This window comes from Tetrao urogallus (assembly GCF_951394365.1).
Source record: "Tetrao urogallus genome assembly, chromosome: 2".
In the NCBI taxonomy this organism is placed as follows: domain Eukaryota; kingdom Metazoa; phylum Chordata; class Aves; order Galliformes; family Phasianidae; genus Tetrao; species Tetrao urogallus.
In genome coordinates this window covers 4,378,571-4,393,261 of record NC_136814.1, presented here as the reverse complement: position 1 = coordinate 4,393,261, position 14,691 = coordinate 4,378,571, and the positions used below count along the sequence as shown (strand labels likewise).

Below are 14,691 nucleotides of genomic sequence, written 5' to 3'. Positions count from 1 at the left end.
GGTGTCTACCAGTCCTTTCTCTGCCAAGCTGCTTTCCAGCAGGTTGGTTGGCCTCCACCAGGGTGCTGGTGCCTGGGCTTGTTCCTCCCTGGGGGCAGGACTTTGCACTTCCCTTGCTGAGCAGGAGCTTTATCTTCACCCATTTCTCAGACCTGTCCTGTTGCCTCTGAATAGCTGCACAACCCTCTGAGGTACCAGCCCAGCTCCCTCAGCCTTTCTTCATAGGATCTGCCCTTGGTGAAGCCACACTGGCTGTCTCAGATCAGTTCATTTTGCAGGTGCCTTAACATCTCTTCTAGGAGGATCTGTTCCACGATCTTCCCAGGCACAGAGATGAGGCTCACTGACCTATAGTTCCCTGGGTCCTCCTTTCTCCTTTTCTTGAAAGTAGGAGTGATGTTTCCCTTTTTCCAGTCACTAGAGATTTGCCTGACAGCCACAAAGAGCAGAAATGCCTCTGGGCACATCCCTATCAACTGTCCTCCAGCTGGACTTTGTGCACCTAAGCACTCTGAGGCTCTATTCCATACCTCATTGATATCTCAATGGTGATGTTACCACAGTGTTCAAGCTCCATTCACGTCAAGAGAACAGACATTAGTTGCTCTCCTTTCACCCATCAAACCAGCCATCTAATCGCAGGAGGTTTCAGACAGATTCAGCAGCAGTTCCCCTCCATAAATCCATGCTACTACTGATCGCCTTCTTATTATGCTCCATGCGTTTTGTGTCTTTCCAGTTTGCTTCAGTGTTCTTCAGCCTGACGCTTTTCTCCCCAGAGACGACTTTTCCATTTCTCCTGGTCTCAGAGGCCTGCTATTCCTGAAATCTGCAAAGGTCAGAAATTTTCACTGTGCTTGCTGACCCGGTGCAAAACGTTCCTTCAGCCTGTTTCAGTGCCACGTGGGACTGCTGCCATCTACAGGCGAGTGCTGCACAAAGCAGACAGCCTGTTTCCGATGCTGCTGCATTGCCTGCAAGCGCTCTGTGATCTGTGGACGACAGACTTTTGTCACTCCCTACGGCAGGCTTCAGCTCCACACCAGGCTTGAAATTCCGGAGATAAATTCACCATAATCTGTAGCAATTAGAAGAGGGTTCGTTGAAAACCAAGAAGTGCAAAAATGTGTGTGAATGACACCCTTGCACCTTGCGGTGCTCTCCTGCTAGCTAATCTCTTGCTGCTGAGCAGCATATCATGACTGGCTCCAGTAGAACACACAAAGAGCTTGGCAGTCCTCAGCAGCTCTTGAAGGATGTGCATTTTGTTCCGCATCATTTAAACACGTGAAACATATCCTCTACTACTGATGGAACAAATCTGAGCACCTGGAGATACCTGTCCTGTTAAAGAAGTAGCCAAGCCACTTTTACAGCCACTGGCTATTGGACACCTCAAAAATCAGTGCCATAGAGTATGAGATATTTGCAGAAGCAAACAAATGTGCCATTGCAGAGCAAGATTTGATTTTTGCTGCAGTAAGAGGGTAAGGTCAAGAAAGTTGAGAAAGTTTTGAGGTGCTTGATGACCTGTTTGCTGGTGCAAGAGGTGAAAAAGCTCCAGTTCTCTTCAGCAAAGTCTGTAATATTCATTGCTCTGGGTTCAAACAGGTGCAGATTTTACCTACAGCCTGCTTTGAGTGAGTACTGTGGATTTGTTAGCAGGAAACTTGCACTGTGTCCTTGGCCCTGCTCTATCTCCCTGACTGAGCACATCTGTTCAGTAGGTGACCCGCAGATGTCTGTTTCAAAGCTGCCACTTTGTATTACAGTTTCTCAGAACCACAGGATCCACAAGGGTCCTGGAGTGTCAATACCTATGGGAATTGGAAGACAGCTCTTTGAGCTTAAGCTTGGGCACTTAGGTGATCTCAGTGTAGCTCTAGCTGTGCAAGCTCTGAGTTATGTTGTTGCCTCCTCCTGAAAAGAAACTCCTGGGTTGCAGCTTTATGAAAAAAAAAAAAAAAAAAGAAAAAAAAAAAGGGAAAAAAGAAAGAAAAAAAAGAAAGTAAGTTAAAAAAAAGAGTTACAATAGGCACCTTTTTCTGTAATGGGTCACGTTATGAACCTTTGTTGTATATTACCTGGCCAGTCTCTGTGGGCAGGCATATTCTGGGCTCACAGGGCACACTCTTTGATGGAGCATGATCCATCAGTGGGGACTGAAACGAGACTGCTTCGCCAGGGGCACTAGGACTAGCAGGCAAGATGGTCAGCATGGAGGAAATTGGAGAGAAACCTTAGGAACATCTTCAAATACACAGCTTGAGGAGCTGCCCCAGCAGGCAGGTAAATACAAATGCTTCCCAGATTATGTATTTCTCAATTTACAACTCCCAGACCTCAATTTGGAGTGGAACAAAGAAAACTCTTAGCTATTCTGTGCTTTGCTAGGAACCCCTGTGATCATACTGAGCTTGGCTGTTGCAAGTGGTAGTTCCATCACCTGGCCAGCAGACGGTCTGCAAGAGCTGGACTGGATGTACTTGGATTTTCTGTTGTCTGAATTCTGCAGAACTGTTCCATGCCCTTAGAAACGCATACTACACCGTAAAGAAAGGATCTAAATGTGACCCAGGACCAACGTATGTCTTTATCTCAATGCTCCTTTTTGTTGGAACAAATAACAATACATCTGGGCAGAAGATTTTAGTCTTCTCTAAACCTAAGCACTAGCTCATTTTTTATTTTTTTTCAAACTCATCAATTAAACAAACCTAGCTGGGCACAAGGAGAAAAATGTCCTTGAGCCTATAACATACAGCAACATCTCCTGCATTTTGCCAGAGATATAACACCAAAAAAGGTCATTTTTACAGGCTTGACAGCAAGGCTATAGTAAAGATGACAATGAACTTTAGGAGTGTTCATTCAACTATCTCCAAAACTGGGGGAAAAAACGTTCCCAGAAGGGCAGCTGTGCCCTGCAGGACTGGTTCGGAGTGCCTGAACAGAATTTCCTGATGACGGCTGGTAGTGCCATAATTCCTAGCTCTGTCACAGAGGAGCAGTTTGAGGAATAGAACACTATGGCCTCAAAGCAGGCCTCTCTGGATTTTCAGAGGTTCTCTACCTCCTTTGTAGGGTGTACAGTCTCCCTCTGCACTGCTCTGAGTCTCCTCTCCTTGGCTTTTTCCCTCATCCTCCTCAAAGGTAGCTCTGCCCCTGCTTTTTCTGATCACTCGGTTGCTTTGAATACTCTGCGCTTTCGAGAGATTTAACTTCCGGTGGTTTCCTCACCAGTAATTTCTTCTGGCCTTTTTGTGTTACTTCAGTGTCTCCTTCTTTGGGTTCTGTCCTTTGTGGACACTTGCTAGAGTGTCATCCACATTTCTCATCCCCTCATTTTCTAATGTTACTCAGGATCTGTGTTCAGTTGATGTTCTTTGCTTTCTATCTTCTTCATCTCCAGGCCAGGCAGGTGTATTCAAGTACATGGTAGGAAGGAGACTGGAATCAGTAAAGTTAGCAGGTGGTTTCCTTATCTCCTGGCCTGTTTCACACCTCTTCAAGACCCTTCCAGACATATTCTATGGAAGTGACCTTGCTCAGAGGGATAGTTTCTGCTACAGCTTTACCATAATCTTCATTTATGCCTTGGGCTAAGAAATATTGAATTACTTCTCAGCTTTTTTTTCTGACTGGATTTTCCTGTTCTTCCTGTATATTCTCTCTGTGGAACTACATGGAGCTACTGGTTGCTACAAAGTCCTGTGACAGCATGTTCCCTGGGCTGTTTAGCACTGTTTAGACGAATTGTCTGGTGACCACAAATGGCAGAATTTCACCTTAGTTCGTCTACAACAGCAGCAGAAGTATGTCCCTTGCCTTAACACATTCCCAGCAAACCCACCAGAATTCAACCATAATATCTGGGGTTCGTCTGGGATTAGGGATGGATGCTGCCACATTATTTTTTTGTGAGTGGGCAACGTTCTGATGCAGCACTCACCTCTTACAGTAGGTAAGAAGTACTGATCCCAAATAGGAGTCTCTCTTATGCACCATAAATCATGCACTAGCAGTACAGAGGACTACACATCCAATAAATATATAAGCAGTGACAAAAATAAATGATGTGGTGATTTCTACATCTTAAAAAATCTCTAAAAGGTCACAAATGTTAGTAGAAGCTTCCATTGATGTGGCAAAGCAGACATCAGCAAGTTAGTGTGTGATTTCTGCAAGCTAATCGTTATGCTGAGATAGCTGATGCTTGTCTGATGGCAACGACTTCCTCCTCACCGGCACACTGTTTTTGCTTTTGGGATGAATTCGTAATGCCCTATTTACCTGGAATCTCAGTGTATGTTCCAGGTACGGCTCAGGTTTGCACGATGACAGAAGAAACGGCCACAAAATAGCTGTGGTCATTTGTCTGAAGAGCTCTGCTTTCCAGGAATTCCTCCACTCCTTCCCTCTAGGAGAGCACACGGACACCCTGTCAGACCGACCCAGTGTTCACTATTGGAAGACGAGATACATAAGAGTGCCTGCTTTCTGCTGCTCATTGCTATCACACAGATACTTTTATTTATTAATATTATTGGTGACAGTAGAATAGACGGTTTATTTATTCCCAGCGGGCCGCCACCGCACCGCCCACACGCCGCGGCAGCGCCTCGGGCCGCCAACAAAATGGCGGCGCAGCGCTCTCTGCCCTCAGTAAAGATGGCGGCGCGGCGCTCTCTGCCTGCTGTAAAGATGGCGGCGCCGCGCGGAGTGGGCGGCGGCCATCCGAGGTGCGAGTGTCCTTTGTCCCCAGCCCGCTCCGGAGGCGGAGATTGGCGGGGGCGGGGCTGGGGCCAGCGCGAGCGCGGTGCTGGGCGAGCGGCGGCCGTGCGCGGAGCCGCTGCTGTCGTCCTCGACGTCCCGGTCCGCCGCCGCCGCTCCCCCGCCCGCCATGAGGAAGCGCAACGAGTCGGTCACGGTGGAGCATGAGCGCGCCGCCGCCGCCGCGCCCGCGCCTCTCGACAAGGGCTGCAGCCTGAGGCACAGCCTGCGCCTGCCCGCCGCCGACACGGGCATGAAGCGACCGCTCGGCAGGTGAGCGCTGTTCTCGGCCGGGGTCGCGAGCGGGTGCCGGGATCGGGGCTCGGCCGGCTGCCGCGCGAGAGCCGTGGCCGGGGCGAAGCCGCGGCCGTTCTCTGTCTGCCGCCTCGGCATTAGTAGTGCTTTCTGCGTGTTGGTGCTGTTACGCCGGGAGAGCGGTTGTATTCCTCTTAAAAGCAATAGATCTATAATGGGAGAAGATGCGTTTAGCCTAGGGCCGTCTTCACATCTTGTACGAAGACGGACGGATGCTTCAGAAGCGCGGCGGAAAAGGGCAGAGCCCCGAGCTACTGCCGCTGTGCAGCCGGCGTTAGCCATGGTCACGTTGCTCAAGTGTGAACAGTACTTCATGGCCGTGCAGTTCGGGAGGCTGGAGCCAAATCGCTGTGCTGCAGGAACGCGGCAGCCTGTGGGAGCCTAAAGGCGGGCGAGGCTCTGGAAAATGAGCCCGAGTGGCTCTTTCTGTGGTGAACTCCCTGAGGATCTTTCTGTTCTCTTAGACAAAACCAACATTAGAAAGGAAAATTTTCTGCTGATGACATGGATTTTTTTTGTCATGAGTGGTGGCAGAGCCCATAAAGTGCTGTTGCTAATCTCTGTGGGTGATGGTGTTTGTTTTCGTGCCCCACAGGTAAAACTTTGGGATGCTGTCAGCGCTCGGTTCGTGTTCGCACAAGCTTTAGTAATTGCAGATGGCGCTGGGTTGGCTTCTCCGTTCTGATGGTGTGCAGTAGCTCAGACTGCGTGCGTGCTCAGCTTCTGTGACTACTTACTTGATTTTGCTGTAGGAGATGACCCCTACTTTCAGAAGTTATCAAGTGATAGCTTGCTGCCTCTTCCAGTTTTAAAGCTCTTCTTTGCTGAAGCAGAGGTGCTACCTGAGCAGAGCCTCAGGCTGCTGGCTGGCTCTGGTGGGCAGAGATGTGGTAGAATGAGCACTGCTCCTAGATCTATGGCACAGGGAAGGCCAAGCTGAACACATGCTCTGCTTGTGGAAAGTTTTCTTGTACTTATTCCTCCTTTTGCACTTTTCAAAACAGTCAGTGGGCAAATTTTCCCTGCTTTTCTCCAAGTTGAGCCTTTGAAACTGTTTCAGAAGCCCCTGGGGTCCTGCATGCGTTTTAAGCTTGTTAATTGTCTTGGTTGAATCATGTATTCTATACAGCAGCGTCTCACAAACTTGATGTTGTTGGAAAGCTTTATCTGCTCGGAGCTCACTTTCCCTCAACAGCAACATAAATAGACAAAATCCTATGGACCATCCTGTGTAGTATTACAGAAATGACGCTTGTTCGCAGCCAAATCAGAACATTAAAAGAAACAATCACTTGCTTATGTCCTTCTGCTGCCTTTTCTTGTCTGCTGTACCAGTGCAGGTTGTCATATACTTCAAGTGAACCTCCTTTGACTGCTTCACCCTTCAGCCAGTGGTTTGCAAGCAGGATATTTGGGTCTGCTAATATCCTCCATTTATGTTTTCTGCAGGATAACAACTGCACTGCTGAAGTGTGAATCTGAGCCTGCAGGAATGGGAGGTCCAGGCAGAAGGGAGTCTGATGCACAGAGATAACGGTGTTGTCCAAGGCAGCTATCTTAAGGCAGGTCAGACAGCTGCCCCATGTTCTTCAGCAGATTGCAGAGTGTGTAAGGAGGAACATAAGAGGAAGCAACATACATAATGAACCTCTGCTGGCAGGGTATCCTGACCATGGCCAGTTATGTAGCCAGCAAACTTCTGTACTTGATTCCTCCCATTTTGATGTGCACAGTTGTGCTGTTGTTGCAGCATACTGCTCAGTATAAGATTGTTACCCCTTATAGCTCCTTATACCATGGGTATTTGGTTGTGTTGTTCTTTGTGTGTTTCATCACTTTTGCTTCCTAGCTCACAGAAACTGGAAGGACGTGAAGCTGCATTGCAAGGATGCTGGGGAGGTGCAGTTGGCATGGTGTCTGTGTATAATCAAAGAATAGTAGGATGTTATAATCACAAAATAAACAAGAGAGTTAGGCAAAGCAGACCACGATAACAAAAGAGAATAAATAGAAGACTTACCCCTATCCTAGGCTCACCCACAAAACACCAGCAGAGGTAATCTTCAGCAGAGCTCCTTCCCCACTGGCAGCCAGCTCTTCAATAGGTCTAGGAGGGGTGCAGCCAGGCTCCACCCTTCCAGCAGCACGGGTGAATTGCCTTCACCTGTGCTCCTCTGGTTGACTCATGGCTCTCCTCAGGTGATCAATCAGAGGTTCAGGCAGGCGACTCAGCAGTTCCCATACACTCTGTAACTGGGGATTAGTGCTGCAACTAGTTATTCCTAGCAATGTGCTCATTGATGCAATAGTTAAAATTGGCACTTGTGGTGGCTGTGGGTTCCGTGTCCAGGGCAACTAGGGCTGCTTGCATTTCACACTGCTAAGAAACTCACTCTGTATATGGTTTTCCATCTTTGATAGTGACACAAACTGCTGGTTGGAAAAGCAAAGCAGCTCCATAGCAGCCTGAAGCATCCGTGTGGTTCTACAGCCCAGGGCTGACCACATGGCAGCTCCTGTGGCTGTGGAGCATTGGGACTGCAGAGACAGCAGTTTGTGATGGCAGTGCTGACCTGGGCTGCAGAGCACTAGCAGGGCTTGTGGGTGCCCTTCCCCAGCAGGACTCTTTCTCTTCACATCCAGTGCCTCAGCAAAGGCTAAATAGCACCGTAAATGTAAACAATGCTTATTCTTCCAGCAGTATTTTTGAGTTTTAATAGCATTGTACATGTCCCTCTGTTGTGGTTCAGACCCATCATCATGCTGTACTCATTCATCCCAGAGCTGAAGTTGATTCTGAAGTGATGGCGTTTGAGCTCCTCTGTCACAAAAAGTGCATATGTGCACATACAGCTGATGGCGATGGATCTCTGATAAACCAAAGATGTATGTGAGTGCATACTGTAGTCAGTGTGGCTTACAGATGTCAAGAAATGCATGTCTTCCTGTTTTGCTCCCACATGTAGTGATAATATTAAGTATGGTGATTATCTAAGAACTTTACCAGGGGCTGCTTTGACAGTATGAGAACATTGGTGTTTTTTTTTTAATTTTTTTAAGAAGGGATTGAGACATTTTGCCTGAAACTTAAATGTGAGATTGCAGTGCTAAACAAGCAGCATACAAAGTGCTTGGATTTCCTGATATGTGTGTCTTGTGTGGACGACCATTCCTGTAATGATTGTGTTGTGACTTTCTACCTGACAGCTTGAATTACCTGCTGGTTGGTTATTAAGGTAGAACTGTGTTTTGAGTATAGCAATCTTAGCAGATGTGTGTTTGAAGAGTGACTGTAAGGCTGTTACTGTACCTCAGTTTTGTGATTGCTGGCTGTGATGTTTCGAGGAAACGCATTTGAGCAGCCTTAGTTACAGACCTTGATGTGAGAACAGGGAGAATAAAGGAAGTCAGGTGAGTTTAATACTGGCTTTGATCTGAAAGCAAGTTCTCCTATCTCATTTCTATTGAACCCTGATCCTGGAGGCGAACAGTCGCAGGAATATTACCCTTCTCTCCTGTGGCTTAGTCCTTATCTGTGCCTCTTTAATCCCGATCAATAGCCAGACTCTAGACCTGAAATGTTAATTTTACCATTCTGTGGTCTCGTTTGCTGGTGAAGCTTAGTTGATTCTCTGTGCCGTGAAGCAGTGACAAGCTGCAGACTCTGTGAATGGGAGCTCTGTACCTGATGTTTTGTTGTGCTGCGTCTCTGGAGAACTGCTGTCCTGCTGCCCCTTCGCTCATCTCAGCTACCTCCACTCTTAGCAGCCCCTGCTCCTGTCTCTTCATTTTACTGGAGCAGTGAGTGTGCCCATGCATGCTGAATGCAGTGTGCAGTGACCCTTGGTGCCACACAGCTCCAGTAGCTGACGTGCTCTGTGCCTCCCTGTGTCTCTTTGGATTTAAGCAGCAGCATCTTTCCTCTTGACAGAAAACTTGGCCATGTCTGTCTTTCAGATCAGTTGTTGGTGAGCAGAGTGCACGAAGGACTGGTGACAGTTTCCAGTCTCATGCTGTGCTTTTTTCCATGTTGAGTACAGGTTGAACCACGGTTTCACATTTGGCTGTAAAAACAACCTGCTCTGTGGTTTTCTACTAATTTTATTAATAATTTTACTGCAATTCCTCTTTGAAGAGGAAGCACGGTAGTATTTTGCTTGGATCTGTCAAAAATGGCATTGTGTAACTACTTCCACACGTCTGTCTGCCTGTCCCATGACTGGGAACTCAGTGGCTGTGGCTAAAACTGTTTTCTCCAGTTCCCCATGTTTCAAAGAACTCTGCCCAAGCACACTTGCTTTGGGCTCAGCGGGAATTTTTCTCTGGTGTTATAACTGAGTTTCGTGTTGGTCTCCTTGCACTCTATTTGACTGCAGTGCCATTATTGTGGCATCCTATGGACCCTTGAGTTCAGTTGTTCTTCTTTGGCTTATGTCTAAATTACTAACCGTGGCTGCTGTTAGTTCCTTTGGGACTGCTATATCATAGGGCGAGCTGTCAGTCAGTGTGATGCTGTGCTGCAGGGTGACCAGCTGAGCTTCATCATCAGCACAAGTCCTGGACTCCCATTGTGAGCTTTTCTCTCTGTATGTCCCTTTTTCCTCCTGTACCCTCCTGTCTATTTCCAGCCCGTTCTTACACAGAGGATCAATGGCCTACTTACGACGAGCTTGTTTCTGAAGATGATTTGCTTTCTTGCTATAAATGGTATGTAGTTGCCCAGCCAGGAACCTAGTTCTCTGCAAATGCATTCCCAGGTCATCACAGCAAGTCCATAGATTTTTCTGCAGGATGTGGGAATGCGTTTCTTTTTGTTGGAAACAACACTGTGGTGTTTTAATGAAAATTAATGATGGTGACATCATATCCTCTCCAGAATCTGCTGCTCTGAGCGAGAGACCTGGTGATATCCTCTTAGGAGGCTGCAAATAATTTATCTTACCCTTGCTGGCCTGAAGGCAGATCAGATTATTTTGGCATTCACATCAGGGTGTGAAATTGGTAAACACGCTTCTATTGCAATTCCCCTATGGATCCCTGCGTTTTGGAAACTCAGTGTGTAGCTGCTGTAAAGGTGACATTGGTGGTGGTACAGTCGTGGATGGCTTCTGATATCCAGAGTGAGTGAGTGTAAGCAAGGAAGGTTCACTAAGGCTGTAATGTGAGAGCACTATGTTAATGTGGCCGTGACTGAATCAGTACCACGGGAAGATTAAAAGACAGTACTTGGGTGTTTTAAAAGGGTAACAGGAGATCTAGGAGACTTTCAAGTCATTAGCCTGAAGTGGTGCCTGTGCAATTCTAATGGTAAGAGTTAACTTGCAATTCAATAAAAGAGGATTTAACAGCTAAACATTCTAATGAAAGTAGATTTATCCTTTGGAAGGCAGGGTATAAAATGTGGCAAGTTTATCAAGATTGCATCTTCATTGGTGGAAGTGGTAGAATTGTTTCTCCAAAGCTCTTGATGTTGTGCTTTGGTTTGTCTGTTCTAAGGGTTTGCATTGCAAGCAGAGGATGTATCAGATATATCGCAAACCAGCTCAGTAAGCAGCAAAACACGTAGGAAGTTTTCTTGGGATTGATCCTTGGGCTGCAGGGTGTGTAATTCTGTCCATCAGCCACAGCAGCGAGGAGGCAATTACTGCTGGAAGAACTGGGAGGATGAGGTAGGGAGCAGGGCAAGTCAGCAGCCCAGGGCAGCTGGCAAAGTAGCTGAACCTTCTCAAGAGACAGGTTAAAGGTAGCTGACCCCAGGGCAGCATGGCTGAGAGGGGAGCAGGGCCCGATGTGATGCTGTAGCCCAGAATTGCTCTGTGTGGCCACTTCCACCAGCCACTTGTGTACCAGCATGCTGTCTGTGCTGCCCAGCTTCTCTGCCTTGCTTCTCACCTTGCTGGCATGCTTCTCTTTCCCACTGCACTAACAGCATGGCAGTGAACTTCAGAAGTCTGCTTCTTGCTCGATGAAGGCAATCAAACTTGTGAGCAGAGTTTTCTATTTTTAGCCTGTGTGCTTTGATCATTTAAACTATGATCATTGAGCTGAGCTAGCAGGAAGGATGTCTGTGTTTACTATTCAAATCGAGCTGTTTGCTTAATCCAGATTTATTTCGACACTATAACTCTTACTGAGTGCTAGAGCACTAAAAAAAATGTTGGACAAGAAATAGACCTTGTAAAAAAATAAACAATTGAAAGTATTTGAGATAAGTCCCACAGCTGCCCTCACATTGTTCAAAGCAATCTTTCCAATCACTGAGGGACAATTGCAGAAACCGAAAGAAGAGTCTGGAGTAAATAAAAACCAGCCTTCAGTTTTCTTCTGATTCAAGCAAATATCTGAAACAACACCTTCTGACGTATAGGATTGCATGGCTGCAAACTTCCCCTGAAAGAATGGCCACTTCCACTTATTTTGGTAAGTAATCGCCATATCTGAATGTTTGCTGAATGGCGTGGGGCACAGATAACAGAATATCCAGCTCCTCTTTTAACATCACTTAAGCCCAGAGGTGTTCCCTCGTGTCTTTGGCTGTCTCTGCCTTCTGTTGTGTGAAGTGTGCGATAGCAGCTGCTGCTCCTTCTCTGGTCAGTGGGGCTGAGTGTGAGCTTCACCTTTCACTGTGGTGCATTGCTTCTCCATCAGAACAGCAAGCAAGGAGGCTGGCTCAGTCTGCAGCTGTTGCTCTGCAGTATCTGCTCTATTCTGAGCATGTTTGGAGTACTGAAATCAAATTTGTAGCAGCTGAAACTGCAACTCAGTGCTTCTCGCCAAAGGGATTGTTGTTGAATGATACTTAAAATGAGGTTGTTTGGGGTGTCATCTCTTGTTACAGGTGGTGGGCAGAATGAAGAACTCAGTGCGGATAAAAACTGCTTGGAAGACAACTTTTCAGTATGCAGGCTCAGAACAGAGAACAGCAAATACATTTACCCCCTCTAGGCGTTGATTTGCCTTCCCCTGGGGTGACTTCTCTGAGACAGAGAAGCCTCTGCAGATGAAAGTGATGCAACTGGATCTTGAGTCAGGGCTTCAAGGGCTTCCTCCTGTAAAAGAAAGCATCCACAAGGTGCTCAAGTCGCTTAAGTGGATTAAGTAGATCCCCACAAAGTGAAGCCTAGCTCTGATTTCTCCCTTAGCAGTAGTTCTAACTTGCTTGTTGTAAAGTTTTGATTGGTTTCCAGGCAGCTTTAGGAAGCAGAGGCAAAGCTGACAATGTCAGTTTTGTGCTGCTGAATGAAAAAACTGCAAACTGGACACAGTCATTGGAAATACTCTGTTCTTTATTCCTCTGCAAATCCAGCAGAAATGCAGTGAATAACCTTTTCTTTCTATTTCCGATAGCTTTGTGCTGTCCCTAAAGCATTCTTTTTCCCCTTTTGACTACCAGAGCAGAGACCACGTATGCTTTAAGCTTGTGGCTGATGATGTACAGTGCTGCAAAACATTCAGTTCCCACTCAAGTAGAAATGCCAACAGCTGCTTTCTGCTTTCCTTGTTTCGTGGTGTGGCTCTTCAGAACTTCAGCAAAGGCTCTGGTTTCAGTTGTCAGCTTCATTTTTCAAGCTTTGTCGTTCTGGAGTTGCTTCCTCCACAAGCTGACACCTGCAGCGAAAATACCTGACTGAAGCACAGATAAAAGCAGGAATGAATTAATATTCCTGGCTCTATGCAAAGTAACCTGCTGTTCAAGGTAGGTCAGGGGCTGACAGCAACTCTGTATCTCTTCTTGCATCTGTTCTTTAATCACGGTTGTCACCTCATGTTCACAAAGCTTTCTTCCTTTTCTAAGCAGGTCGGGTAGAAAGGGTGCTGAGTCTACCAGCTAAATGTAACAGGATCAGTGGATGGCCAGCATATGTAATGTTTTGGTATTGGTTAATGCTCTTGTTTGCTTGCATGCCTCTAACAGGGAACTGTTGGTTCATTGTAATCCAAATGTTTTGCTAGTGATGTGTTCTGCATCTAAAAGGTGGCAGTATAGCTGCTAATACAAAAGCATTCTTTCCTTCAGGCTTCTGGGTCATCAGATCTCTGCCAGCAAAAGCAGAGCTGCCTCAGGTGGACAAATGTAAGATGGCCATCTTCATGCTTTCAGAAGGGAAAGATCTACTGCTGTAGACAGATGAGGCTGTTTGCACGCTATAAAAGAGAGCCAGAGCCACGGAGCCTACCAGGAGTGATAATTTTCAGGCTGTGTGGCTGGTGGCTGTTTTCCAAAAACCACTGTGTGAAGATCTCACGTTCATGAGGGCTTGCAGCTTGGAAGAATGGACCTGTTCAAACATGAATATCCCTAGGAACAAAGTCAGAACTCATGGATTCTTGCTGTTGCTGCGAGCTTTGCACACATGCTGCTCTGGCAGATTTACAGTGCATTAACAAGCATAAGTGGTGGTAGGGGAACTGGCTTGGCTGCACTGTGTGCTTTTTCAATGAAGATATGCATTCAACAGCCAAGTGGCTTTATGTTAAAGAGCAGTTAGGTTCCTGGTGGAGTTTTATGGATCTGAATTGATTTTGCTTTTGAACTTTGCTTCTTGGCCCTTTGTTTTTGCACTACAGCTGATATTCCTCTTCCTCATGGAGAATGAGAGAGAAAAGGAAAGTACTGCTTCAGGGGAATCCCACTCAGCTGGTCTAAGGCTCTTGTTTTGCACTCCCAGTGCTGTTTAAGCCTTCTCTTGTTTGTGCTGTTTTTCCCTCTTACATTTACACACAGCCTTGTGTTCCCCAGCACATGGACTAGCAAGAGGCTTGTGCCTTTAATACACAACAGCTGTTAGCTGTGAAATGAGTAGAAAACTTAAGCATTCAGTAAACGCTGTCGAGGGAGTGTACTTGCACTGCAGATAATATCTCAGTGCCAAGCTCAAATAAATCTAGCGTGGGTGACTTTGGATTTGATGAGTATCAGCAGCATTGCTGGAGAGCTCTGGAGAAAGCATGGTTTATCCTGGAATGATTTATCCCATGGTGCAAACAAAGCTGCTGTTGCACCAGATGCATTCAGAGCAAGTAAACAACCTTAAAACCCAGTCCCCAGGCCTGCTTTTCTGTCCCAACACTCAGTGGTTTGATTGCCTAGGGTGTAATTACTCATTGTTTGCTACATACTCAAGTAACAGTAGCATCTACTCCTTTCTTCTTGAAACACAGCTTCCAGGTGAATGTTGTCACACACAACACCAGTGCTAATAGCATTTTACTGAATACTGAAAAGCAACAGAGCTGCTGCTGCAGGTCATTATATCAAGGTCATTACCTGAATTGTGAACTGAGACATGGCTATTAAGGTCTCAATACCTGCAACTTGCCCATTCCAATTGCAAACCCAGCTCTGGGAGATGCTGTTGGAAACATCCAAGTAATTTTTGTCTTAACTTTCATTGGGCTGCATTTTTGGCTCTGCCAGGCATCCCTGATGCCTGCAATCCTGTGTATACCTAATTTAGGATTTACGTAACTTCTGGGAGTACAACATTGCTTTTCCCAGTTTGTGGGAAGCCAGACTTAAAATTTTCAGTCCATTGGTCTTGCTTGACAAGTAGCTCCAATTTTCTCTACTGAATTTAATCTCCACATTCAACTATTCTAACA

The 14,691-nt window shown here is 46.4% G+C and overlaps 1 protein-coding gene across 1 annotated transcript in view; it reads left to right on the top strand.

Moving 5' to 3' along the window:
• Nucleotides 1-4,903: 4,903 nt before the first annotated feature.
• Nucleotides 4,904-14,691, top strand: part of ABHD12 (abhydrolase domain containing 12, lysophospholipase) — a gene marked incomplete at both ends in the record, with an annotated part of 30,459 nt that continues 20,671 nt past the window's right edge. The window contains one exon of the mRNA XM_079549943.1: nt 4,904-5,046. Coding sequence (XP_079406069.1) covers nt 4,904-5,046 — 143 coding nt within the window. The remainder of the gene's footprint in view (nt 5,047-14,691) is intronic.